Source organism: Ceratotherium simum, chromosome 6, assembly GCF_057802395.1.
Source record: "Ceratotherium simum simum isolate JZ-2026a chromosome 6, ASM5780239v1, whole genome shotgun sequence".
Classification (NCBI taxonomy): domain Eukaryota; kingdom Metazoa; phylum Chordata; class Mammalia; order Perissodactyla; family Rhinocerotidae; genus Ceratotherium; species Ceratotherium simum.
Genome location: NC_141905.1, coordinates 14423141 through 14449874, shown reverse-complemented (window position 1 = coordinate 14449874; position 26734 = coordinate 14423141). Strand labels below are relative to the sequence as shown.

Sequence of the window (26734 nt, the reverse complement as noted above, 5' to 3'; positions counted from 1 at the left end):
ATTAAGTTGCCAAATTAATATAGTTATCTAGGAATAAACGACTAATGCAATGGTGGAGTTCAAAATAGGTGATGATCACAGGATGATTAAATTAGATGTTTGATTTACAATTTTTTTCCATAAAATATCCTACTAAATTGCATCTTTGATTGTGATAGAAGTCAAATTTATTCCCAGTGCACTTAGTAACAAATTCTATGTCCTTGCTTTTCACAAAATGTTTGTTAGTATTGTCTTCTGACAATTGTATTATACTTGATACTATTAATATCATGCTATAAAATAACCGATGGCTCCTTAATAGGCTTAGTATTTCTTGGCTTGGTAGCTCTTGACTGTCACTTTGCATTTATGAATGTAGAGTGTCACCTAATGGTCATGAGATTCAGTGCATGATTGCATTTCTGTAGATGGCACTCTCAGTCAAAGCAAGCTCAAGGAAAACATGGCATTTTTCTCCTTTGCCTTTTTGTTTGCTTATTTCTTGTGTAGGGCAAATTCAGCATTTATGATTGTTTTAGTAGCTCCTGGCTAAACCATATTGGACACTGATTGAATAGACTCTATGTTGTCACCATTATTCAAACAAAATATTTATTTTCAATTATTTTTTTCTGGGATTCCCTTAACAGTTATGTTTCAAGGAATTTGAGCATCCCACACAAAATATATTCCCGTTCCCATACATGTTTTATAAACTTTAAATTTGGGGCATACCATGCTAGTCATTTTGCTGCTACTTTAATAGCATTTTTTATAGTGTCCGATCTTTTACACCTGGAGTTACCAGTGCATTTTTTTGAAATTTTTACAAAAGTTTTTACAAAATTTATAATTCTATGAATGTTTTCTCATTATTAGTCTTTTTTTAATTTAAATACCTTCTAAGATTTTTAAATCTAAAGGAATGCTTTTAGTATTTCTTACCAAAATAGGTATACTAGAAACATTGCAAAATTTTTTAATCAGTCAAGTATGTATATACTCTTATTAAGTATTTAGGAGAGATCAACTTTTATCTTAGCAATCTAAGTATGGGTTTTGTGTATTTAGAAATATGTGACTATAAAGTACTCTCTGATCTAAGAGGCATAATAAAAATTCTATATTTAAGACATTTTTTTCTCTTCCCTCTGTGGGGTAGAAAATGAAGCATATCTCTTGAAATTTGCCTTATAATTTTACTAGATCCAACTTTGCACGTTTTAGTGCATATTTACACTCTGCATGTTCAGAGCTTGTATGAAGGCAGAGGAGAACACAGCTTCTTCTCCTCTCTTGTGTGATGGCACATGTTATCAACTCCTGATATTACAAATGCCTGTGTGTTCATGTTTTAATTGCTTCTTAGAAGGCATATGCACAGGCTTTCTTTAAACAGGTTTCCTAAATTAATTGGAACATTAAAGGTATTAGAGAGGGAAGGGTCGTATATGAGTCCTAAATACTCTGTGTATCATTAGAGGATACCAGAAGTTCTGTAGTGTGGACCTGTTATACATGCCACCGGATCTCATTTCAGATTATTTTCTAATTACTGTGCTGTGTTCTCATCTTGATGTTCTCTTAGGAGGTGGAAACCACCCCCTGCTGGTACCCTATGATACACTGACAGCCAAAGAGAAAGCCAAGGACAGGGAAAAAGCACAGGACATCCTCAAGTTCTTGCAGATCAATGGATATGCTGTATCCAGGTAAAAACACCTATTCCAATTACACATTCTTGTTATAAGACTGAATATTTAAATATCCCCATCAGATTTAATGCTGGAAATGAATACAATGATCTGTGTAAACCTTAGAGCTACTGTTTAGCATGTTCAGAATACACATGTCGGAAGTATTAATGCCCTTATCTGTTTGCACATAACTGAGTTCCTTTCGCTACTTATGTTACATCCCCATCCATCATTTAGGCAAAATCTCTAGGCAAAAATGACTCTTTTTTTTTAAAGGGAACATTTTATTACATAGTAATAGAGTTTTTCACTACAGTTTTATATCAGATGCAAAGTATTCCTTATAAATTAAATCTCAATTTTGCCTTTACCTACAAGAATATTAGATAACCTTCCAAATTTATGCATATGTATTATATATATAAAATTTTGTTAATAAAATTTTACCTTCTAATAATCTTAGTAGATACTGGTTTCCGTATTTTAATTTTTGCTGTTCTAGAGGATTCAAGGACCTGGAATTGGACACACCTTCTATCGAGAAACGATTTGCCTATAGTTTCCTTCAGCAGCTCATTCGCTATGTGGATGAAGCTCATCAGTATATCCTGGAGTTTGGTAGGTACCATCATCCTATTACTACAGCCCAGTTTTTGTTATTCTTAACATTCTCACCATCAGGGTGTAGAGCAGCATAGACTACTGGGCTGTTTATGGTCTGTTCCCTGATAGGATAAACACTTTCTATCCATCCTAGTACTAGCTAGAGCCTAACTGTCAATAGCCAAACATGTTCTTAGGGATGGGTAAATTTTGAGAACTTAAAAAAAAATCTAACATATAATTCTTTTCTCCTTATAATGTTTATTGGCGTTGATTTTTCATTTTGAAAGATACATTGGATGCACATCAAAATTTAAGGTACAGTTAAATCATTCATTATGAAATTAATTGCTCTGCTCTTAAAAATATTAAACTCAGTGGATTCTCAAAATTTCTAGACAATGTTAAATGCTTTGAGTTTAGTTTTTGTAGGGACACACGTTTATACTAGAGTATCTGCAATGCAGAATACTTTATTATCTTCTTAGAGTGAAATGAAAGACCTCCTCCCTACCTAGCCCAGTGCCACGTAAGTACAAAAAGAACTTATTTTAAATCTTAGATTCAGAACAGATCATCAAGACAGCCTCCTCTCACTTCTGTTATTTTGTGATCGTCCTCAGCATTGGTGAATTAAAATTGAAGTTGTTAATACTCACCTTTATGTCAGATCACCTTCCAGCCACTGGTTGGTATTAAGATATAAGGAAGTATGTGGTGTGGTCCCTTTTGAAAAACAGTGTGCTCTTCTGGTGGTTATCTTTTTAATTTTCTTTTTGACTCTTAAGGTTTTGTTTCTCTTTCTGTTTTTGTTTTTTAATCTTCATTCTTTCTGTTTTTGACACCTTTCCTCAGAGCCCATAGTCCTAGATCCCTTAGCAATACATCATCAACAAACCCCTCCTAACCAACGGCTCTTTTTGCTGCTGGTTTTTTAGAATTTATACTTAGTTTTTGGGACAGCATCAGATTAAAATTCATATGAATTCAGGCTGTGATATTTTCTTGTTCCTGGCTCCTGTATCCCAAATGTGATTAAGGATTTTCCAGTTGAGCGTCGTTCTCTTAAGGAACTTACTCTCTTTCAACCTGCCTCTTTATCTCCGGTCCAAATGCTGTATTTTGCTCTCTTCTTAACCATCTTTTTCACAAAGGTCAATTATGCAAACTAATTTATAGTATGTAATCTCCTTGTAACTCATACAATGGTGGTTTTTAAAAATATGATTTGTGAGTCATCCTGACTAGTAGCCAAATTAATCTGAATTAGTGAAATTTGACCAAAGAACAAAAATGAGGCCATGGAGAATTTTTGAAGCTTTTATGCACAAAGTTAAGTATTGAAATTTCTGATCCGCATTGAAAAGTCTCCGATATGAGTAGCAACTCTGGGATCCAGTCTTCTTTTTAGCAAGTGAGAGAAGAAGAGGGAAGGAAAGAGTAATCATTTGGAGAAGGGAACAAGAAAATTGTGTATGGTTTTGTTTTTTTTTTTTACCTTTGCATGGATAGCAGAAAAAGAGCTTTGACAGGTAAAATGTGTTTAGGTTTTATTCACGTTGTATTCAAGTTTCTGAATAAACCAGCTAGGGCAGTGTTTGTGTATAGGGAGTGGTGAGAATCTTGCTGCAGGGCAAATTCGAAGAGTCCAGGATCTTATAAACAGATTGCTGGGGAGAAAGTAAGGCAAGATTAATATATAGCCCAACAAAATAAGGTTTTTTACAACTACTGATTTTACATGTACCTTTTTCAGATGGCTGTGACAGGGCAAATTATGTACAAGAACTCTGTTAGAGAAGCAAGAGTTGGGATTGTGTATGTCATCATTTATTTTAGTTTTCATTTTTCATTGTTACTACAAATAAAACTTCTCTAATGCTTTTTCGTTTTATCCTTCACTATATTACCTTAAAAACACATCTGTAATATATTCATTCTTAGACATAGGCTAATGGTGACAGTAAGAATATGCATATGCCTTTCTCTAATTTTTGTATTATGTCATAGATCATATTCTCTCCAAATCTTTTTCGCATTTTGCACTTAAGCATTTTTATTAAAATGTATAATGAAAGGAAAGATATTTCCTATTTTAATTCCTCAAAATATTAGCAGATTTAGCTATGTAACAAAATTCTGTCTTGACTTAGTTTATATGAGAAAGCCCCTTATATGGATTCTGCCATTTTGCATAATATGCTTGAGAGAGATTTAGTGCAATAGTGAAACAAAAAATGAAATATGCAAATGTTAAAAAGCCATCGTTTTCTTTTACTTATTCACAGGAAGAGCATTGTTCTGATATTACAAAATATTACCTAAATTCTCTAAATATTATTCTGAAATTACATCTAAGATTTGGTAATATATATCTCAAATTGTTTTTATTTCTATTTGCAAAAGAACTTTTTCAAGCAAAAGTCAATTGGATTGTTATAAAATATGGAAACTCTGCTTACAAATTTTGCTAAAACCTTATATCCAGTTCTGAAATTTTTAGCTCTCCAATACGTTCTGCGTATCATCATGGTTATTATAGTTCATTATTACCTCTTTTATGTGCGAGAAACCCTCCTCTGTGTTCATGAAGGAGGGGAGAAAGGCCACCTTCTAAGCTAAATACATTAGGTCAATCAATGCATCAATCTTCACCTTGAAATCATTTTCTAAACCATGGGGAAAACTCAGTGTTTTTGCTTTGCTCATGGAAATTAACTTTTGACATAGGTGAACTTCATTCTTTAGCAGAATGTTAATTTTCCAAGCTAATATTACAAATTCGATCTTCCCCCCTCATCGTAGGCGCTGGCTTCCTGCAATTTTTTCATTGATTTATTGATATTGGAATCTTTAACTTTCAGTCCCACCAAGAATCGACTACCTTTGTTAGAGGCCAGGGTTAAAACTTAACCAATTATGTTTACTCAATTTACATTCACTTTCCTCATCCCAGTGAGCTTCTTTCTCAGTGAAAGAAGATGTGAGATTTTTTACTTTCTTCTATTCCAGTTTTCTCCCTACATGTCAATAAGATCTCAAAGCTACCCCAGTGTGTTTGCGCTCATTACCACATGTATGGACTCTCCTCAATGGCTTTTTGTTTGGACTTGGGTGTTTTTTAAAATCCTTGTTTTTTTTAATTACACTGCCAAAGTTAGCCTTTATATTTTTGGTTGGCTTTTTATGTTCAGTTTAGTGGGATAACACATTTAGCAATGTGTTCTAAACTTTCCGTTTTGGGTGAATATCTTGTAATGTTTGAAATGCAACATGTGCCTAAAAACTCTTCCTATCTACAGATGGTGGCAGCAGAAGCAAAGGAGAACATTTCCCTTATGAACAAGAAATCAAGTTCTTTGCTAAAGTACAGTATACAATCCATCTTGTTTTTGCTTCAATATGTTTGTTTACAAAATATACTCTTTAGATTTTTGCCTCCTTTCAGAATGCACTTGTCTACAAATGTGAGTTCTACTACAAGTAAATATTCTGTGGAGTGAAAATAAATGCATGACTCATGTGGGATAAATTTGCTTCCAGCGTACTTGATCGTATTTTAACTCGCTCTGCTCTCCTTACCGTATTTCTCAAGTGACTTCGTTTTATATGAAGTCTGATTCCAAGTTCTCTTTTTTTGGCTTTATCATATGACGTAGGAGGAAAATATCTATTTCCTAACATTTGAATGTTGTTATGATTTAAAAATTTTGAATGGACATTTCTTTTATAAAGAGGAAAAGTATTAGTTAATTTATAAACGGACGCATTGTAAGAACCTTTACTATAGAATCTTTGTTGTGAACCTTGGTCCGACTCATTTTGCAGATGAGGAAGCTGAAACTCAGAGGGCATAAATTGTTCATATATAGAGTATATCCCATTATTATTATTCATTCCATTTACTAAGAATTTATCAAGAATTTGCTATATGCCTGGAACGTTAATGACTTCCTTTTAGCCAATAAGGGAAGGAGACGAGGAGTTGCAAAGTCTCCATATTGGGTTCGTTCACTTACTCATTGTGGACTCTGTGCCTAGTCTGTGTCAGGCATAAGACTATGTCCTGGGGATACCCTAGCAAGAAGGCAGAATGCCCTTTGGAAGCTCTCCTGTTTACAATATGTTGCAGTTAACCTGAATTCCTAATGATTTCTATTTAATTTCAAATACTTGCATTTGGTGGTTATTATAGATCATTTGCAAGATAGCACTTTATTTCGATTGATTAATATCTGGCTTCTATTATATGTTTTCAGAATTGTGCCTGATACTACAAGGGAAATTTCTCTTGTCTTTTTTTTCCACTCGATATAGCACTCAAAATCTGTGTCAATTATCTGAAATTTGTCCTGGGCTGCACATTGCTAGATATCTATTCGATTAGGGTGTAATCCCCCTTGATAGCCAATGATCAGAAATGCTATAATTATGGCCTCTAATCATACGTTTAAAATACATTCTTGCATTACATTGCCTCCGTACTCAGCGCCCCTAGTAATCTTGTTTGCAGATGCCTAATGTGGATTAACTTCTACTAAGTCTATGATTCATTCATTTACATATTTATTGACTACCACTTAAGTTCCAATCACTAAGTTCAGGCAATGTCACAACTTTCTAGGAAGATCACTAAAAACTTGCATATTCCTATTATATATAAGTATGCTATACCACATTGTAGGGAAAAAAATGTAGTTAGACAGACTTGAATGTAAATATTGGTAACGCCAGTTATTATTACTTTTTTCATTGATTTATTCAACAAATATTTATCTAGTGCTTGCTATGGACCCAACAAAGTCCTAAGCGACGTGAGTCCGTGGTCAACAGAACAGAGCAAGTAGTTTTCATAGAGGCCAGGAGAGGGCTCTAATGGGAAACAAAACCAGAAATGTTTCTCTTGCTTTTGTGTACCTCTTAGGTTCTTAGGGAAAGAGATGAATCCAAAATCACACATATAAAATGTAAAATTGCAAATGATGTTATGAGAGCATAGAATATGGAAATTTTTTCTAGTTGAGGAGGTCAGCAAAGGCTTATCTGATGTAGTGCCACTGAGCTAGGTCTGCAGGAGGAGTGTAGTGAATAGGTTATGGGGTGTGGGAAGAACATTTCAGACAGAGGGAATGGCATATGCAAAGCCTTGTGGAGTGAGTAGACAGGTGAGGAGGAGAGATTGGCAGAAGGCCAGCAGGATGAGCACATCATCCGGCACCTCATCCTCAGTGAGAGGTGGGCTTTGAGAGGGGCCAGGTAAGAACATTGTGGAGATAGCTAAGTGGCAATGTGACTAATAAAGTCACTCACTTTCTGCATCTCAATTTAATACCTATAAAGCAGGGGTGATGACAGCTACCATACAGAGTAGTTACTAGGATAACTGAGATGATGGTATGTCACTTGCAATCCTCACACACAGTAGAGACTCAGTCACTGGTAGTCATTGATTATTTTTGAGCTCGTTGGGTACTGAACTACATTATATGAAAATATTAAGAATATTTCATTTTGAGAAATATTGAAAATAATTTCAAACCATTGAAAATTTGTTGTTTCCCCATAATTACATCCTGCCATACACACACACACACACACGCACACACACACACACACAGGGACGAGATAGCAGAGTGAGATTTAAGAGAGGCATACTCTGAAGTGGTGCTGACTGCCATGGCTGTGGATGTCGGGGGACCTGTTGCATGTGGACAGAACTCGGGCTGCTCCAGACCCTCAGCACTCGTTCTCCCCTGAAAGATTCCACTGTGTAGATCTGTTTTCTTTTCCTTTCTTTCAGGTCGTTCTTCCTTTAATTGATCAATATTTCAAAAACCATCGTTTATACTTCTTATCTGCAGCAAGCAGACCTCTCTGTTCTGGAGGACATGCATCAAACAAAGAGAAAGAAATGGTGACTAGGTAAACAGCTATAAAAAAATAAAGACTGTTGTTTAAGTGTATTTGCATTTGAGAAAGAGCATCTCACGACCTTGAAGGGGGAGCACGCAAAGCATGCCCACCCATCTTCCCTGGCCCTGTCCTCTTGGAATCAAACCCTGTGAGGACAATGGTTTCTGCAAATTAATACGCATGTTCTAAATGTTGAGTTTTCTTATATTTAGCCGCTAAATATAATGCTGAATAGAAGGAATAAAATATCCAATGAAGAATCCACAAGTAGAGGCTGGAGATGCATCATTGTATTAATATTTTTGATATGTGGTGCTTTTAACGTTAGTTTCTTTAAAATTTCTTCAAGTCTAATGTTTTTGCCAGCCTTTATTTTCAGAAGGACAAAATCCCACTTACAGAAATTATAACTTTAAACGTTTGTTTTTTTTAAAAAAATAATGACCAATCTTGGAAGAAAATGAAGTAAAAATATATACTTTGTGAAGATTTCCCCTTACACCCCTCCCGCCGGCATCTTAGCAATGCTTTCTCATTTATGTTTGAACCTAAGCATTCTCATAGATTTATCTGATTCCGCTGGGGATTTTAAGTCTGATTCCCCAAAATTCTGCCAGAACTTAGTATGTGTGAGAATCAATTCCTGAGCAATTTTACTTCTCTATTATTACATTGTGCAGGAGTCCACACTATTTTAGATTATATCTGCAAAATATTTCTATAGAATTGAGTAAACTATATACAGCAGAATACAGGCTTTCCTTGGACTTGACTTTAATGATATGCTGAATGGCAGTGCGGTATCAACCTATTGGATAGAATGAGATGAGATTGAATACAGACTGTTTCCAGAGGGTAAAGAAGAGATAAGATTCCTGCATTGTGTAACATTGAGAATGGGGACTTGCATGGAATTTTAAGCTTATCCCTTTACTCAAATTTATTGTCTATTTTACCAACTAGTAAGTAGCCAGTCATGCGATGTTGGATTGCAACAGCATTAAAATGTCCCCAAACTTCATCAAATAATAATCTTCCTGTGAAATTGATAAAACTGATTGTAGTTAAAATAACAAGAGATTCCATCCCAATGACACGCTTTGTTTCCACAAACTGTGTTACCTAAAGAAGGTAATGAAGGGTTACCTTCCAAGAGAGGAATCTCCTCCCTTTCCCCACTTTGGCATGGCCGTCCTTCCGCCTTCCCTGGGAGAGAGAGTGGCCCATCCCTGCTCATTTCACAAGTGCAATCCTCCACTTCATTGGCCCAGTATCCCCCTGTGAACTGAGTGTACACAGTTAGAAAATGCCAAGACACCAAGTTATCATTAAACATCGTGGAACCAAAGTGCTGCAAAGTCTCCTAGTGCTCCCGGGGTCCAATGAGCCTTTTATAACAGAAACCTTGTTCCCAGAGGGTGTTGTTAATTTTGATGTCACTAATTACATAAATCAGGAGAAAATACAATGGGAGAATATAGGAAAAAATATAAAGAAATTTATGCAAATTCTACTTTTTCTCCTCTCCAGTATTGTGTTTTGTTATCTCCATTCAATTTTCAGTCTTACTCTAAGAACTATTCACTGACCACAAAAGTAACTCATTTTCCTTTACTGAGTGTAGCCCTCATAGACTAAATGAGGAGAACGTCACTAAACTGTGCTAGCCTCAGTCGATGTAGTTTTGGGGCCTTAGACCGACCCTTCTCTACAAACATTGCACCAGAATGTTTTTAATGATTTCATCTTCAATTTTTCTTCATCTGAAAAGAGGAGTGGTAAATTTTACTTCTCCCATTAGCACTTCTAAAAAAAGAGCATACATCATTTAAAATTCCAACACGTAGGACTGAGACGCATAATAGTAGAAGTAATTTATTTCATCACGGTACTTTAGTGCCAAACATAGGTAGAATGTAGTCTCAGAGAGGAAAATTCAGGGATGAAAAAATGAATAAGGTAATGATAAATAAATTATGTACATACAAAATGCTGTCCAGTCATTAAAATTATGATGGATACAAATATATAACTTAGGAAAATGATCATTTAAAAAAATAAAATATATGTTCAAATAGTATGGATCTAGATTTTCAGAAAAACCTATACTTGTTTGTATAGAAAAATACTGGTAGGGAATAAACTTGATTTTAATAGTTGTTTCCTTTGGGTAGTGAATTGTAGATTTTTTCTTACAATTTTAATGTATTTTCCAAGTTTTTAAAATAAAATCTTTTATAATCATAAAAATGTGTTTTAAAACAACCAACATAATCATTACACTAACAAAAACCAACTAAATAATTTGTTTGACATGTTGAAATGGAATCACTGAAATTTATAAATATCTGATTTCTCACTACTTCAGTTAAATGTTAACTTCAGTGAATAAAATAGGTAAAAAACTGGCCCCACTACTATGAATAAACAAGCATCCCTCCATACAGATGATGAACACTGCAATGGTAGTTTTAATTTGTATTTAATAGTTGTGTGTAGAAGTAGTTGTGTGGGTCTAAGTTAACTTCTCCACAATTAAAAACAGGTTGTTTCCATTAGCTGTTTGGATACTTCCTGGCACTGGAAATTATGTATTGAGCATTTTCTGTGTCTAAAGTCAGTACTATCATGTCTAAAAAGAAGAGTATGATGTGGTCTCTGCACTCCAGGGGTGTACCTGGCAGTAGCTAGTGAGTATAAACATAGTTCTGACAGAAGAAAGCCAAGGAATGCTGTGGGATTCAAAGCAAAATAGACCACATTGGATGGGTATGGACAAGCTAGAGATTTATGGAAGTCATGACATTCAAAGTTGATCTTAAAGAATATGTAGGTCAGAGATTAAGAAAGGGAAATATTTTCTAGATGTAGATAACAAAAAGTGTAGATGCTGGTAATTTAGGGGAAATGTAGGTTATGTAGATTTGTTATGGAATATTGTAATTGATATTAACTGCCAAAATAAGGTATCTTCTTTCTTTCTTCTTTGTAATTTTTTAGTTAAGATTTTTACTTAATTAATTAGCACTAAGAAGCCATTGAAACTTTTTACATAGGAGAATGATCAGACCGTCCTTTGCAGTCTGGCAGCAAAAATGGGATTGATAAGAGTAAGATGGCTGGGAGGCTATGGCAGCAATGCAGGCTGTTCTAACAGAAGTGCTACCTCAAACAGGCGGTGCTACCCATGGGTTCGTTCTGCAAATATTTCTGAATGCCTGCCGTGTACAAGATGCTGTCCTAGGTCTGAGGATAAATACACGCATTCAACAACACAGTTCCTAACTTAATGAACTTAGAAGTACAGCTGAGTAGACACATGCATATAGAGCTAACCATGTAATAAGTTGTGTTGAGTGTAAAGGGAGACATATGTAAAGTGCTGGGAATATTGAGGAGGTGTAAATGTAGGGAGGGGCTGGAAGCCGGGAACATGGAAGAGAGAAAATCAACATGACTTGCTAGTGAGTCATATGGCAAGTAGAAAGAAGGAAGCCAACATGGTGCTGAAGTTTCAGTGCTGAGTGGTTGGAACAATATTGTGTCACTAGCAAAACCAAGAAATTTCAGAAGAACTAGTTTTAAGAAGAGGAGGTTAAATTTGCTTAGGTATTTATTGAAGTATAAGTGCCGGCAGGTCATTCAGCTGGAGATAGCCAGCAGAAAGTTGGAAATACGTATTGGGTGTTGGTGGAGAGATCAGGGCAAGAAATGAGATATTTGGAGATTATCTCTACCCATGTAATGTTTGAAGCTCTGAAAGTAGATGAAGCTAAAGGAGAGTGGAGAGAGAAGCAAAAAGGTCTGAATACCAAAACTTGAGAGGTTTTCACAAGTGGGTCTTTGAATAACATAGAGAATGGTTAATTAGAGAGGAAGGGAAAAATATTGGTATAAAATGGAATCCAGAGTTTCACAGATTTAAGTAGTCAGTGATGCCAGGTACCATAGAGAGCTCTCCAGGACAGAGACTGAAAAAGAGGTTATTAGATTTGCTATTTAGTTTCAGTAGAACAGTAGATGGAAAGCAAAATTGCAAGGCAATGAGTCAATGCCAAGGCAGTGTAGCTGCATTATGCATTCTTAAGAGTGTTAGTAATGAAGGGATATAGAGAAAGGGGATAACATTATTATGGAAAATACTTTTAGAGAAACTACAAAGCCTATAATAATCAAACCTTATAGGCTTTACAGAAACTATAGCCTGAAAGTGAATGGCACAGGAGGAGAAAGAGATATAATTTGTGTTTTTTGAGGGCCTACCTTTGTATATCTCTGTATTTCTCTTTGGTGACACATCTGTTACTAACTAGAAATAGCTAAGATTAGGAAGAGCTGCTATTGTAAGAAGTCATTTTTCTCTGACAGAGTCTTAGACATTAAGTGTAATCCAACAGAATGGGTTACAGAGTAATTGTTTTCCATCAGAGCAAAACATTCCCTGTCTGGATTAATTGGGTTAAAACATAATCCTAGCATTATAAATTCAAGAACATCTCAGAATGTTTCACCCTGGATACTAGAGAGTATCAGTAAGAGCTAAAAGATATCACTTAAAATCGACTGGAATACAGGGATCCAAAACGTGTACAATGTAACTACTCTCTTTAGATGGAAACAGATCCTTGTTGAGTTGACATGCATAACACTCGGTGGATGAGAGTACCTGGAGAAAGTTGCTCTTGTTTTATTGTCTTTTTTTGTTTAAAGTATAGCACAAAGATAAATAATGCAGCTCAGGGGGCTAATGTCTAATCTTATGTCTAATACTTACTTGAATACATCATTGTTTTAAAAACTTTTAGCACTAAGAGATTTCCCAAGACCTCAAATTCGCTTAGAAATTTGTGGATGAATGTTTTCTTGGAAAAGCTACACAATGCCCTATGTAATTAATTTTCCTCAATAAATTATTCCATATTATTACTGAAGTGAGATATGATGGCTAAAACTTACTGTAAAAGAGGTCAACATCACAAATTTGATTCTCTCTGTCTTTCTCCTGTCCTGCCATGGCTGTTGGCTTCATTTTATTCCATGGCATAGTCTGTATCCCCAGTTCTGGCAAGTGTACGTCTGCACACTGCTGGAAATGGGAGAGCTTTGTAAGAGAGGATGGGACAATCTAGATATAGCTGTTATCGTTACAGTCATGCGTCGCTTAACGGCCAGGATTTGTTCTGAGAAATGCGTTTTTAGGCAATTTTATCATTGTGCGAACATCGCACTAAACACGTAGGCTATATGGTACTAATCTTATGGGACCACTGTCGTATATGTGGACTGTCATTGACCAAAACATTGTTATGCAGCACATGACTGTAATGGGAAAATCAAGCTGAGTGTGGATGGTGTTATACAAATGGATCTTCAAGTTTGGAGCTTTGGTATGTTCTAGCTGTGCAGAGCCTATGCTATGCTCTTTGAGAGCTCAGAAGTGTGTCAGTAGATGTGAAAATAATGTCCATTGTAATATGAGAGGTTAAGTGTCATGGTAGAGATTTGCAAATGGCCCCTGGGAGGAGACCTCTTACAGCTTGGGTTGGGAGTGGTGAAGGGTGGGTGTTAGCCATGAAATGGCTTCATGTCCTGAGCTGAATCCTGAGGGATGGGTAGAAGGGAGTATAGCATGGAAGTGAGTAGAGGGTACTGCTGAAAAGAGGGACCTACAAGGAACCCACCAGACTGAGGCCTGGTAACAAGACAGGACAATAGCAGGTATTGCCCAGGTTCTGGAGTCTGATCAAGAGTTAGTGCATACCAATGCTGTCATGCTGAATGCTGAATGAAGGCCACTTATTCGGAATCTCCCCTTGCTGGGCTCCAGGAAGGATACAAAGACCCCAGGACTTGCTCTAGAGGAGTTAAGAAATATGCTCGGTTCATGCATTAGCATTAAGAGCCCTTTAAGTATCACATCTGTAACGTTTCTCGCTGAGTGATTATCAGTTGTTCAAATTCTATCTCTACGTCACTGTTCTCAAATTCACTGGATGCTTTGGTATGTGTGTAAGGGGTGTGGTCAAGGTTGGGAAGCAGGACAGTTCAAATGATAAAACATACTGAAACATAAAGTAACATTTTATGCCCAAAACACCATACGTCTGTTGTTAAATAATGTCTGTAACAAAAAAAAATTCTAGAATTTCTGTGGTACTTTTGGGCAGATAAAATTAATTTTTTTCCTTGTGGTTTTTCAATAGTTATGATCTTGTGGGGTTCATATAGATTGCTTTTATATTAATTAGCTTTGCTTTCAAATTTTTTTTTTTTAGTTTCTTTACTTATAATATGTGCTTTTTTAACCATGTTTGTTAAAGATATGCACTCAAAGACTCTTTCTTTAATACCTTTACTCCACATTCTGCTCAGAGAATTGATTCTTTCTGCGTGACATCATGTTGCTTTTTCCGGCTCATGTATCAGCTGTTTATTTTTCTTTTTTCTTCTTCTTTTTTTGTTTTGTTTTATTTTCTCCCTGTCTTTTCTACCTTCCCTTCCCCTTTCCCTTTTCTCTTTTGTTTTTCTTTTGTCTTCAGCCTATTCTGCAAACTTGGAGTTCTTGTCAGGCATAGGATTTCACTATTTGGTAAGGAGACCGTTGAAAAAATACTAGCATGGCCATCACTTGGTTTTCTTTGCCATTTTTGCACCGTGTTGTGTGCTGCTATGTTGCATGAATGCATGTTTGCATGGCTGCATGCATGGTCGTCATAGGCCAAGGTAAGGTCTTCAAGGTTATTTTTAAGTAGTATTATCTATGCTGAAATTGAAGGCTGTAACTTTTTTATACTCGCCCAAAGCACATTTGAAAAATCAAAAGGTTATAATTATTAAAGAGCAATTGAATGGAAATGGCAGCTTCTGCCATATTTTATTTCAGAGAGGTAAAGCAAAACTGGGCCCTTAAATTTGTGTTTGGTTATCTCTGATAGATTAAATAATGAGCTGTTATAAATTAAAAAATTTTAACTGCATTTATTTTTTTTTAGTGCTCTTGACTACAGATTTGCATGTCAACTGCATTCCAGACATTGGGGCTTCATAGTAGAGACAGTGAGGCTAAGGACTTTGCTTGGCAAAAGTGACTTTTCTAGCACCTCTCAGCCCATAGTCAGTTTTTGTTGGTTTCTGAGAATTCACGTAGCTGAATGCACCTGCTTTTCGACAGCCATGCAGGGCAGTCACTCACTTTCCACAGATTATCCTTGCTGTGGGGTGTTAGGATTCTATAGGAGCTGGCAGAATTTGTGTTGTACATTTCCTATATCTGCTTTTATAAACTGCTGAAACAAATTTTAGCCCCATGCTCTATAGGTTTTGAGATACTATTGGGGTAAGTTCAGTAATAAAACATTTAGTGTATTGATAGAGATAAGTTAAATTCAATTTACATGAAAAACTAAGGATTAAGTCATTTCTATAAAAGCCGTAGTGAATAAACTGAGGAATAGATGCGTGTGTGTGTGCGTGTATACACACATACACAAACAACTTTTAAGTTCTTTAAAACACTAAATTTTTATGAGAAATGATAGTTTCTGGATATAATTACTTAATGCTATATTCGGCTTCCAATATTGTTATATTCAATATTTGGTGCTCTTAAATGTAGTTAATACAAGTTGTGTTTCATATAAATTGCCTAAGTTTTTGCATTAATGCTTCAGTTATCCAAAATTTAATGGGGAAATTATCTTAAGAATAATTTCCAGTTGACTGATTTTTGTTTGACTTCTCTTTAACACAGAAAAATTTCTGTGAAAGTTGTTCAGACAGAATTTTCATGGACTCCTTAACCTTCTCATAACAGTAGATTCAAATATTCTCCCTTTGTCTTCAGAGAGTATTATCTAATTATATAGAGCTCTGATGGGGATGCCATTTCTCAGTTGCAGTTTTTGCATTTTTAATAATGAGCATAATAATACTTTCTGTTGTGCTGTTTCTAACTTATTACATATTGTAAATTCTTGGTTTCCTATGTTATATCTAACTATAATTTTAATTCCCTTTTTAAAAAAATCTGGGGGTATTCCATATATAGAGCAAAGCACACAAATCTTAAGGAGAGCTTGACGATATAGCTTGATGAAATTTTACATATATATACACCCATTTGCTCAGGTCAAGGTAGAGAACGTTTCCAGGGTCCCAGAAGCCTACCTGGTGCCATTTCCCATTTTATAATCCTCTGTAAAGCAGCTATATGTAGGCTTCCATGACCATGGATTAATTGTGCCTCTTCTTTAACCTCCTTTTTTCCTTTTGACTATATTAAGGGTTCAGTAATTGAAGATGAATGCATAATATAACTCATCACATCTATCAAGGGAGAAGAACTGGACTTAATATTCATTCCATCCCTACGTGATTCTAATATTCCATTTAGGCATTATATTTTAAATCTCTTCGCCTTTAAATACTATTATTTTTTTTAACAGGAATTTATTGGAGAGCTACTATGTGTCTTTACCTCAAAAGTTTATTTGTTGCCTTCTTTATATTATTCTAGTGTCTGTTGTTATTATTCTTTCAAGTTTGCTTTGGCATTTGCCTGTAAATAATACAAACTTCAAGAGGCCTTTATTAATCAAACATACTCTAATACAGACTTGTCAAGTTATTAGAATCTTTAAGCCTTAGACGTGTCAACCTTACACATTACAGTTATAACGTGGCTTTAGACACTAATATGATGTCCTGGAGAGAATAGTAGGCTTTGAATTGGAAAACCTGGATGTAAGTCCTATATTTATAACTAAACTGGCTTAGTGATTTGGACTTTTGTTTTTTCATTTGTAAACTAGGCTAAAATAACTACTAATCTTAGAGATCTATTGCATGTATGAAATCTAATGTGAGATAATGAATGTTCAAGTACTATGTAAACTGTAACCTCCTAGCTTTTGAATCTAAGGTATTCCTAGTCTTATTTGTACAGCTTTTATTTAGATAAATCAAATTATCTAAAAACTAAACTAGAGGACTTGGCTATTTAAAGTACATGCACAATGAAGCCTTTATAATCTACCCATTTCCAGAACAAAGCAGAAATGGTATAATCCAAAGATTTACTTTTGATGTATCATGTATGGCATTATGGATTTTCCTAAAGAGAGAGACCTAATAGCATATACTCAGCGGTCCTTTGTATATAATCATATTAATCTCTTATTTTTTCCTTTCACCCTTTACATGATATCATTTTTCTGTATTCTGGCAGATAAGAAATTGATGATCAAAATGTTTTTCCTGTTCTGATTTAGTTCCAAAAATTGTTCATGACCTAAACTAAGAATAAATTAAGGTAGAATTGAAAGTTGAGGGGTTAACAAAGAAATACTTGGGCTTTGTGTTGATGAGCAGAGGTAAAGATGTGGAAAGATACACATTAACCTTAACCATGTCAGGAAGGTGGGTCTGGAGACAAGAGGGGAGCATTAAAATAAGTCAAGAGATGAAATATTTGTCCTGGTGGTGGTAATTGTGGTGAGTTGGGTTGAATGAGTAATGGACGGTTTATTCCAAGTTGGCTGCCAAATTATAGTTATGTCTTCAAACTTCATTTATAGTTGAAAGATTTTTCTGATATATAGAGTGAAGATTCCCACAACTTGAATTTCTATATTTGTGTATATCTTTTATCTACTTTAAAATATTTCCTATACGTTGAAGCACACTATCTAAGAATGAAAGAGATTAATGGTGTTTTTATGCCTCATATATTCTTTTTGAGGCATTTAAACTATTTCATTTTATATTAGAAAAAGGTAAGGTTTTTAAAAAGAGGGACAAGCCATATTCCCCACAAAACAGTAGTTCTGCTGTATCCATTAAAATACTTTATGAAAAAAATAATAAGGAAAATAACATCTTGTTTGTATTTAGGCTTCCTGTTTGAATTCTGAAATGCTTGCTAGTGATTGTAAGTTGATGCACTCTTGTATTTTGGAAAATCAAATAGGACATGGTTAGGACCCGGGCAGGTTGACAAGTGATAGGATTCCATTTGCCATTTTTAAGGACCTGTTGTCGACTAATGAAATATTGCTTTTAATCCCACCATTTCCCCCCCACTTTTGCTAAGTGAAAATTCTGATTACTAATCTCGAGGCAATTGGAGAATACATAAGCCCTCCAATTATAGCCTATTTAAGCCTTTCAGTGATTTTTAGAGGAAGCAGAATCTGGTAACTAAGACTCCAACAGGAATAGTGATAGTGCCACAGGTGTATGCACAGCAGGACTTCTTAAGGGCTTTATTTTTACACGTGAAAATAAATCTAATGCCTTAATGACATTCATTTTATGCATTCAGTCAAAAAGCATTTATTGTGTCCTGCTATGTGGGAGGCATTCTCTCAGGCTGTGAGGGTAGAAAGACGAAAATTTCTTTACCTCTCCACTACTACCACCCGAGGCCAATGTACAGGTGTCTTTCACCTGTACTTCTCCAAGAGCATACTAACCATTCTCTCTGAATCCTCTTTTGCCCTTCTAAATTGTACTCCATAACCGTCATATCTTCCCAGAAAACTAGTCTCTCATATTTCTGCATATTCCTGCATATTCATATTCTCCTATATATTCAGTGGCTTCCTATTTCTTTAGAATAAAGATCAAATTCTTAATCTGGCCACATTTTTGTTTCATAGTTTAGCCTCCACGTACCACTCCCTCCTCATTTCCCAGCAAGTTCTTGCTTGGTCACTATACTTCAGCTTAAGTAGCCTTCCCTCTGCTTCTTGAAAGTATTGTATGCCTTTCTGCCCAGGGTCTTTGCACATGGTATAATTGCTGACTGGAATGAGATCCCCATACTTAAAATTCACCTCTCCAATCCCTCACCCCCATAATGGAGTAAACTGCTCATCCTTCAGATTTCAACCCAAATATTACTCTCTCAGGAGAACCTTCCCTGACATCTTTGATTTTGCTTCCTCCTCCTGCTGTTATAACCTTCTCACAGCTCCGTGTACCGTTCCTTCATCTCCCTGGTGATGTTACTAGATTACCGTCTCTCTCTGATAAAACTCTCAGCTCGCTGAGGGCTTATTATTGTATCCTCAGTGCCCAGCAGGGAGTCTGGCACATAGTAGGTATTTTATAAATATCTGATGACTGTCTGAATGAATCAACTAGGTTCTGCCTTCAAGAAGTCTGTAGTCTAATGGAGAAGATAGATAGGTAAGCAGACCCTTAAAACAATGAGATAAGTGCTATCAATTTGAAATTTTCTTACATTTGCAAATAACCCAAACTTTAGTTTTTTTGCTAAGAGGTTATTGAGAAAAATGTAGTATGCAATTATCCTACAATTTATGAGAATCACTTTTTTTTATTCCTTAAGTGGTCCACGAAAACACTTAGGGCACTTACACTGAAGAGGAAGTAGCGCATAATTAATAACTCTTCAAACAACATGATCATTAAACTCTACCAACAGTGATCCTTTCAGTTTGAGGAACTGTTTGAGAAGGCTGGCAAAAATACTTATCATTTCGAGCTGGCCTGGTGGCGTAGTGGTTAAGGTTGCATGCCCTGCTTCAGCGGCCTGAGGTTCACAGGTGCAGATCCTGGGTTTGGACCTATGCACCGCTCATCAAGCCATGCTGTGACGGTGTCCCATATACAAAATAGAGGAGGATGGGCACAGATGTTAGCTCAGGGCCAATCTTCCTCAGCAAAAAGAGGAGGATTTGCCATGGCTGTTAGCTCAGGGCTATTCTTTCTCACCAAAAAAAAAAAAAGTTATCATTTGTAGACCTTTTCTACTTTCTTGTTTTCTGGTGAATTTTTAATATGTTAGTGAGATAGTAAATTGTCCAGAGACTGCCCAGAGTTACTGGAGAATTTCCAAATTTTATGACAGAAACACTTCTAGGAAGGCCTAAAATAAAGCGAACATTCTGTTGCATAATGAACATAGTACTCCCATATATCTTCTGGTTTGACCTTAGATGACCCTAGAACTCAACAGGTAACATCATTAATACAACTCCAATATTAGCTGCAGGAATATTGAACAAGATAAGTATTATCATGTGTTTAAAGAAGCAGTAGTTCTTGTTAAAATATTCGATTTTTTTCCCCAGGTGAGTATGGCTGATTTAAACCAGTGTATAAATCTTAATGTTGTGTTTGGAAGAGTTTTAATGGTAAATAAAGTAGTACAGTGAATTCTATCAATTGGTATTTCTCCCTGATTAAAAAATTATTTAAGTTGATGTTGATATTTTTGTTATCCCCTCCCCCAACAAACCCATTCATGTATTTAAATGAGGACTGCTATCTTGTATCAGGAGATATTAGAAAATTAGTATATGTTTGTATTTATCTCTAAAAAGGTCTGGGTTGTGCTTGTGTTTGTTTAACAGGATACATATAACGTAAGGAAAATCTTTTAAAGTACTAAGAATCTCCAAGGATAGTGCATATATGAGAATTGGGTGTATCGTTGTGCTGAGAGTTTAATGGTTCAGTCATGCACAATCTGCTACTTCTGCTGATCATTGTTATTGATCACTAGGGGATCGTTAGGTCTTTCTCTAACTTAAAAATTCTTTAGTTTTGTGACACTGTACATGGCAAAGACAAGAATTTCCCGGATTTAACTTGTTATATATGCTATATTAGAAATAACTTACTGCTTATAGAGAGATTGGTTAGGTCAGAAATATCAGAATCAGACACCTATAATGAAAATAATATCAGAAGATAGTATTAGAGTGCTATAGATATTTCTTTCATTTGAACATATCACTATGAGAGAATTTCTTGACTTTGGGACAAATGAGTAGATTGTGTAATTATCTAAAATATGTTCTCAGGGGGCCGGCCCGGTAGCGTAGCGGTTAAGCGCACGCGGTCCGCTGTGGCGGCCTGGGTTAGGATCCCTGGCGCACAATGATGCACCGCTTGTCAGGCCATGCTGTGGCGGCGTCCCATATAAAGTGGAGGAAGATGGGCATGGATGTTAGCTCAGGGCCAGTCTTCCTCCACAAAAAGAGCATCAGCGTCAGATATCAGCTCAGGGCTGATCTTCCTCATAAAAAAATAAACAAATAAAATCAAATATGTTCTTAGTTTGACTGAAACTTCTCACCATGTTAGAGAATTGGTAATTTTATTCTTTTGATATCATGGACTTCAGAAGTAATAAACTCATTGGTTCTCTTCAGTTTCTTTCTAACTCCTCATAATTTTGAGCGAAATTTTTATCTTGTACCATAATTTTATTTCACATTATTAATAAGGATTCTGCCAAGATTAATCATTTTTTCAAAGAAGAGAATATAATGAGATATTGTATCAAGAGCCATGTTAGAAAAGTGGAGAAGAAACAAAAAATGAGAATGTTACTGCTTTTCCCAGAGGAGAGAAAGTCATTCTGAGAATCCTCAATAACCACATTACAAGACAAAAGTGGTACATATGTCAAATTTTATGTAACATTGAAAACTCCTGAGTTATAGAAACCTTATATTAAAAACCACGAACCAAGTTGAGATTAAAATGCAAAAGAATATTTTAACTCTGTCAGCTTTAACTTGGTTATTTTCATTATTTAGAGAGTTGTATTATTTTATGAGTAGTGACAGTTTTTTAAAAACCAATGCTGGCCGTCTGTGGTTATTAGTTTCAGTTATGAGCTTTGATTTTAATTATGTACGTTTTATGTTTACACACACACACACGCTCATGCAAACACACAATCTTGAAGACAAATAGGCAATCCGTAAGTGTTGCCCTAACTGTTTAAAGGTGATAAGAGGTATGTTTGAAGACAAGGAAATTGGCTTAGACATTGAAAAAGCATGAGTTGAAAAGTATCAAACTTTTGGTTTTCATACTACTCAAAGCAATAAAGCAATTATATACAGTTAAGTACATGAAAATACAATCATCACCTTAAAATGTTACCATCTTACTGCATTTTCACTAGCCCTTCCTGTTCTTACTCATAGCATGATTGACATTTCTGATTACGGTCATCTGGATAGCCTTAAGAAGGGCAACATCCAGGTTCTTATTTTATCTAAAAGGCTTACTCACTACGTGCTTTCTCTCTTCAAGACTAACCATTAGTTTAGGCTTTTACACGTGCTAATAGAATTGATGCTTTTGCTTGGTCTATACACTAAAATGTCAAAGATTCAACTAATACTTTGTCTGCATTCCTTAGGGTCCTTTTCCCACCACTCTCTACATAGAGGTGTTTCCATTTCACGTTGTACTGCATGTGATCTGGAGTGTACTGAAATGTGTAGATTGATGGAGCTTACAGTTATTTTAACAATCACAGAAATCTCATATTCACCATCCACATTTTCATTTGATCCACAGAACGTGTCTGGCCACTGGTGCTGTTTCCTACTCTTCACATCCCACAGTCATTCCACAAAGCTGTAATTGAGTGCTTGCTGTATGTCAAAAGCTATTCTAGGTGCTGGGCTACAGCAGGGGAGAGAGCAAACAAAAACCCCACCTGACAAGCTTATATGAATAGAGGTTGAAAATACCCCTGGCCATCCTTTTGGAAAAGGGCATGGGTGAACTCAGTACAAAGGACAAACACTGATAATCTATAGGAAGAGACAGTAGATAAGAAAGGAAAGGGAAAAAGAACTGTGAGTGTCAGGAAGAGAGTGAGGGACCAGCCTGTCTGATTTGGTGCTAAATAATAGTTGCTTGAGACTCATGAGCATTGCCTGTGTCCCTTCTTCCTCCTGGGCCTTCTCTTTCTCATTTTCTGTGCTGCATCCTCCTTATCTTTGTACCTCCAAGCATAAAATCCAAACTCTGGAGGCCCTGGGACCTTTTTACTTCTATATTTATGCTCATGCTGGCTAATTTCATTCAGGTCCATGATTTTAAAAATTATCTATATGCTTACGATGCCCAAATTTATGGCTCCAGCTCAGATCTCTTCTCTGCCCTCCAGATTTTTGTATCAATTGCCTATTCCGCATCTCCACCTGAGATGAATAGGCCCATCACACAACCTGTGGAAAGCAGAGGACACAACCCCCATCCTTCCCCTCCTCCCACTTTCTGCTCCTCCCTTGTACACTCTCCACATCATTCATTCATCCCACCCTTCACCCAACTGCTGGTAAGATTGCTTACCCAAACAGTCTTGGAGTTATCCCTGACTCCTTTTCCTCTCACCTCACATTCAATCCATAAGCAAATCCTTAAAATAGATTCTTAATTTCTCCACTGCTAATATCCTAATCCAAATTCACCATCATCAATCCTCTGTTTCTAGACTACTGCAGTAGCTTCCTAACTAGCTTCCACTCTTGCCCTTCCAGAGTTTTGCACATTGTGAATTAATCCTTTTAAAATATGAATCAGATTTCATTCTGTTCAAAACCTGAGAAGGTCTTCCTATTGCACTTAAAAAACTCCCAAGTGTTTGCTCTGGTTGCAAGGCTCTAGAACCTGGCTCCCCTCCTCTCCACCTCATATCCTCCTCCTTTCCCCTGAATCTGCACACATCAACCACCCTCACTTCCTTACCTGGAACACCAAGTTCCTTTTCTGCCTCAGAGCCTTTGCACATGCTGTTCCCTGTGCCTGGGCCTTTCCCCCAGGTAAATGCATGGTTTGTTCCTTTACTTCATTTAAATCTCTGCTCAAATGTCGCCTTCTTGGGGAGGGCCTCATGACCACTCACCCTATTACCATATCCATTTGCTCTAATTTCTATTCCCCACTGTATATTTTTTTACTGTGGCCTGATATTATGTTATATATTGATTTTTTTTTTTTTTTTTGCTTAATAGTTAACTATCTGTATTACCTATTAAAATGCTAGTACCATGAGCTTTCTGTATTACTTATTACTGGAAGTTTGCGAGTGCCTGGTATTTAACATTCATTTATTAGTGAATGAACACTTAAATGAATAACACTTCTAGGGGCTACAGTAGAAGCCCTAGGACTGCTACAATCAATAGACGGGGACATCAGTTTTGCCTTTATGCTGATTCTGTCTTCATTATCACCAGAAATTCTGAGATTTGAAGCACAAGATAAATGGAACATTTTCTTAAAGAACTCAGAGTCTCAGCAATGGATACCTTATTTTTATTTCTTATTTGTATCAAAGCACTAAATTGGCTTGCCTACATTCTAAGGCAATTATTAATTTCCATGTATATTTAATTAATTAATTTTAGGATACCTTTTTGTATAAAAAATATACTCAAATGTTATAAAACTTACATTCAAATAAGAGTTGCTAACCTCAGGACCCAGGAAATGACTGTATATATTATATATTAGAAAGTATGAAATGAGAATGTGATAATGTCAAACTATGTTGTGAGTGGTAAATTTCTTTGCTACTTTGGATTCACCATTTTATTTATTTGCTTTTCTGTATGCTTATAACAAAGTAGAATATATGTAGTAGTTGTGTAATTCATATTTCTGTACTTTCTGATAAAATATGCCAATCAAAATAAGTGAATTTCATCTTACTTTCAAAAAGAGTTACCCCCATTTCAAATATCTCATAAGAGTCTAAGATTTAACTTCTTCAGCCTCTGATTTTTTTTATATGATAGTTTGGTGCTTCTTTTTCACCAAAGACCAGCAACATTCAGGCAAAGTAATTCATCTTAATGCAATTGAAATCAGGAAAATTAATTCATCTTAATGCAGTTGAATGCAATCAGAAAGCAGAGACACTCAGGGTAATTAAGGTGGAATTAAATTTATTAGACTTTTAGCCCACCTCATTTCATAAAAGATATGAGCTGACTTAAAAAGTTGGCATACGATATAATTTAAAAATAAGATGAACTACTATGGGAAGAGGACTCTATTTGAAGAATCCGGTTAAAACTCTTGAGCCTGGTGCAGTGCTTTGAATGCTTCTTGAGTATGTCAGCTATTTGATGAGAAATGCTTTATTGCTTTTCTACTTACATTCGCATAACCACTTTTCAGCAGAAAAACTGCATGATTTTAAACTTGATTATCAAAACATCTTTTTAATTGAGTTATTATTATAGAGTTGTGCCATTGACTAATTTTTGGAACACAAACATTAATAGAAAAGAAGAACACTGAGAAATTCTCAGGGCAATTTATACAGCATTTTGTTTCCTCTTTAGGAAATGATGCAACATCAATTGTCAACTGTCTTCATATTTTGGGTCAGACTTTGGATGCAAGGTAAATGGATACATTTTTATTGAAATCAATGAGTGTAATAATATATAAGAATATTAAGATGGACCTAGTGTCTTGATTTTATTCTTTGAAATTGTGATAAAGACTGTAGTGTAAGTGAAAAGAAACTCTTACAAATTACTAATACAATGGCATTTTATTATTTTTATGATCTTATATAGATTCTTATTTAAATTTCAGGTAATTTCTGTAGCAGCTAGGTTTGTAACTGGGGATTGAATTGGGAATGTATCATGTGAAGTAAAAATGGCAAGCTGCAACTCTAGAGGTCTTATTAGCTTCTAGGCATGGTGCTTGTGCTCTGTATTTATAAATAACGTTTAGCTTTATAGGAAGCATGAGGATTTTGTTCTCGTTTTACAGATGACTAAAGTGAAGCTTAAGATTGCATAGTAAGTGTGGAAGTAGACCAATTCCCAAGACTGTGTGCTTTCTACTCTGCCCTACTAGCAACGTGACCAGCACTCCAACATGTTGACTAAATACAAATCAATTCATTTAGCATGATTGATTCAGCCTTTAAGCCATACATTTATTTAATTTATTTATTTTCCAGAGTAATCTAAATAAAAGTTCTTAAATGTGTCCCACAGAAAATATTCTATGATACTCTTCGATTATTCATTTTTGTGTTTAAAATTTTATTTGAGGTGTTTGTATAGTAAATGAAGAAAGAAGACGCCATTATTCACCTTCATTTCCTACTAAAACTAGTGGAATTAGATTGTCACTTCTCTACAAAGTTGAGCCTTCAGAGGCTTATTTAGAAAAGACTTGATTGCTACCATTAAAGCACAAAGTATCTGTGTCATTAGACTTGGTTTAGCCGTCATTTAATGTTTCTTTTACACCATTGCCTCAGGAAACATTCTAGTTGTGTTGGATTTGGAATTAACTAAACTGGCTCAGAAGCTGTGTTTTATTTTGAGGACACTGGTGGAAAACACGAAGCATTAGCACTGCCTTTTTCTCTGAGATCCTAATTAAGTTGACTGTGAAGCCATTTAGGAAAGGTTGTGCATTTACAGAGCAATATTGCTGTAACTTCAGGTGTATTGAAAAAGATTTTTTGAGACTGCATTTAAAGAATTTAGTGTGGAGGCTGGCCCCGTTGCCAAGTGGTTAAAGTTCCGCACACTCCACTTCAGTGGCCTGGGTTTGCGAGTTCGGACCCCTGGTGCACATCTACTCCACTCATCAGCTGTGCTGTGAAAACATCCCACATACAAAATCGAGGAAGATTGGCACAGATGTTAGCTCCGGGCTAATATTCCTCATCAAAAAAAAAAAAAAAAAATTAGTGGACTGAGTGAATGTTGTAATGGACA

General features: G+C 35.7%; 1 protein-coding gene across 3 annotated transcripts in view; it reads left to right on the top strand.

Annotated features, from left to right (window-relative positions):
• Window positions 1-26734, top strand: part of RYR2 (ryanodine receptor 2) — a 694605-nt gene that overhangs the window by 543498 nt on the left and 124373 nt on the right. For 2 of the 3 annotated variants that reach the window (XM_087431906.1, XM_087431905.1), the window contains exons 54-56: window positions 1571-1694; window positions 2182-2297; window positions 25328-25388. In XM_087431906.1, coding sequence (XP_087288032.1) covers window positions 1571-1694; window positions 2182-2297; window positions 25328-25388 — 301 coding nt within the window. Of the gene's footprint in view, window positions 1-1570; window positions 1695-2181; window positions 2298-5584; window positions 5650-8082; window positions 8205-14734; window positions 14785-25327; window positions 25389-26734 lie in introns of all 3 variants that reach the window. The other variant, XM_087431907.1, reaches the window with a different exon arrangement.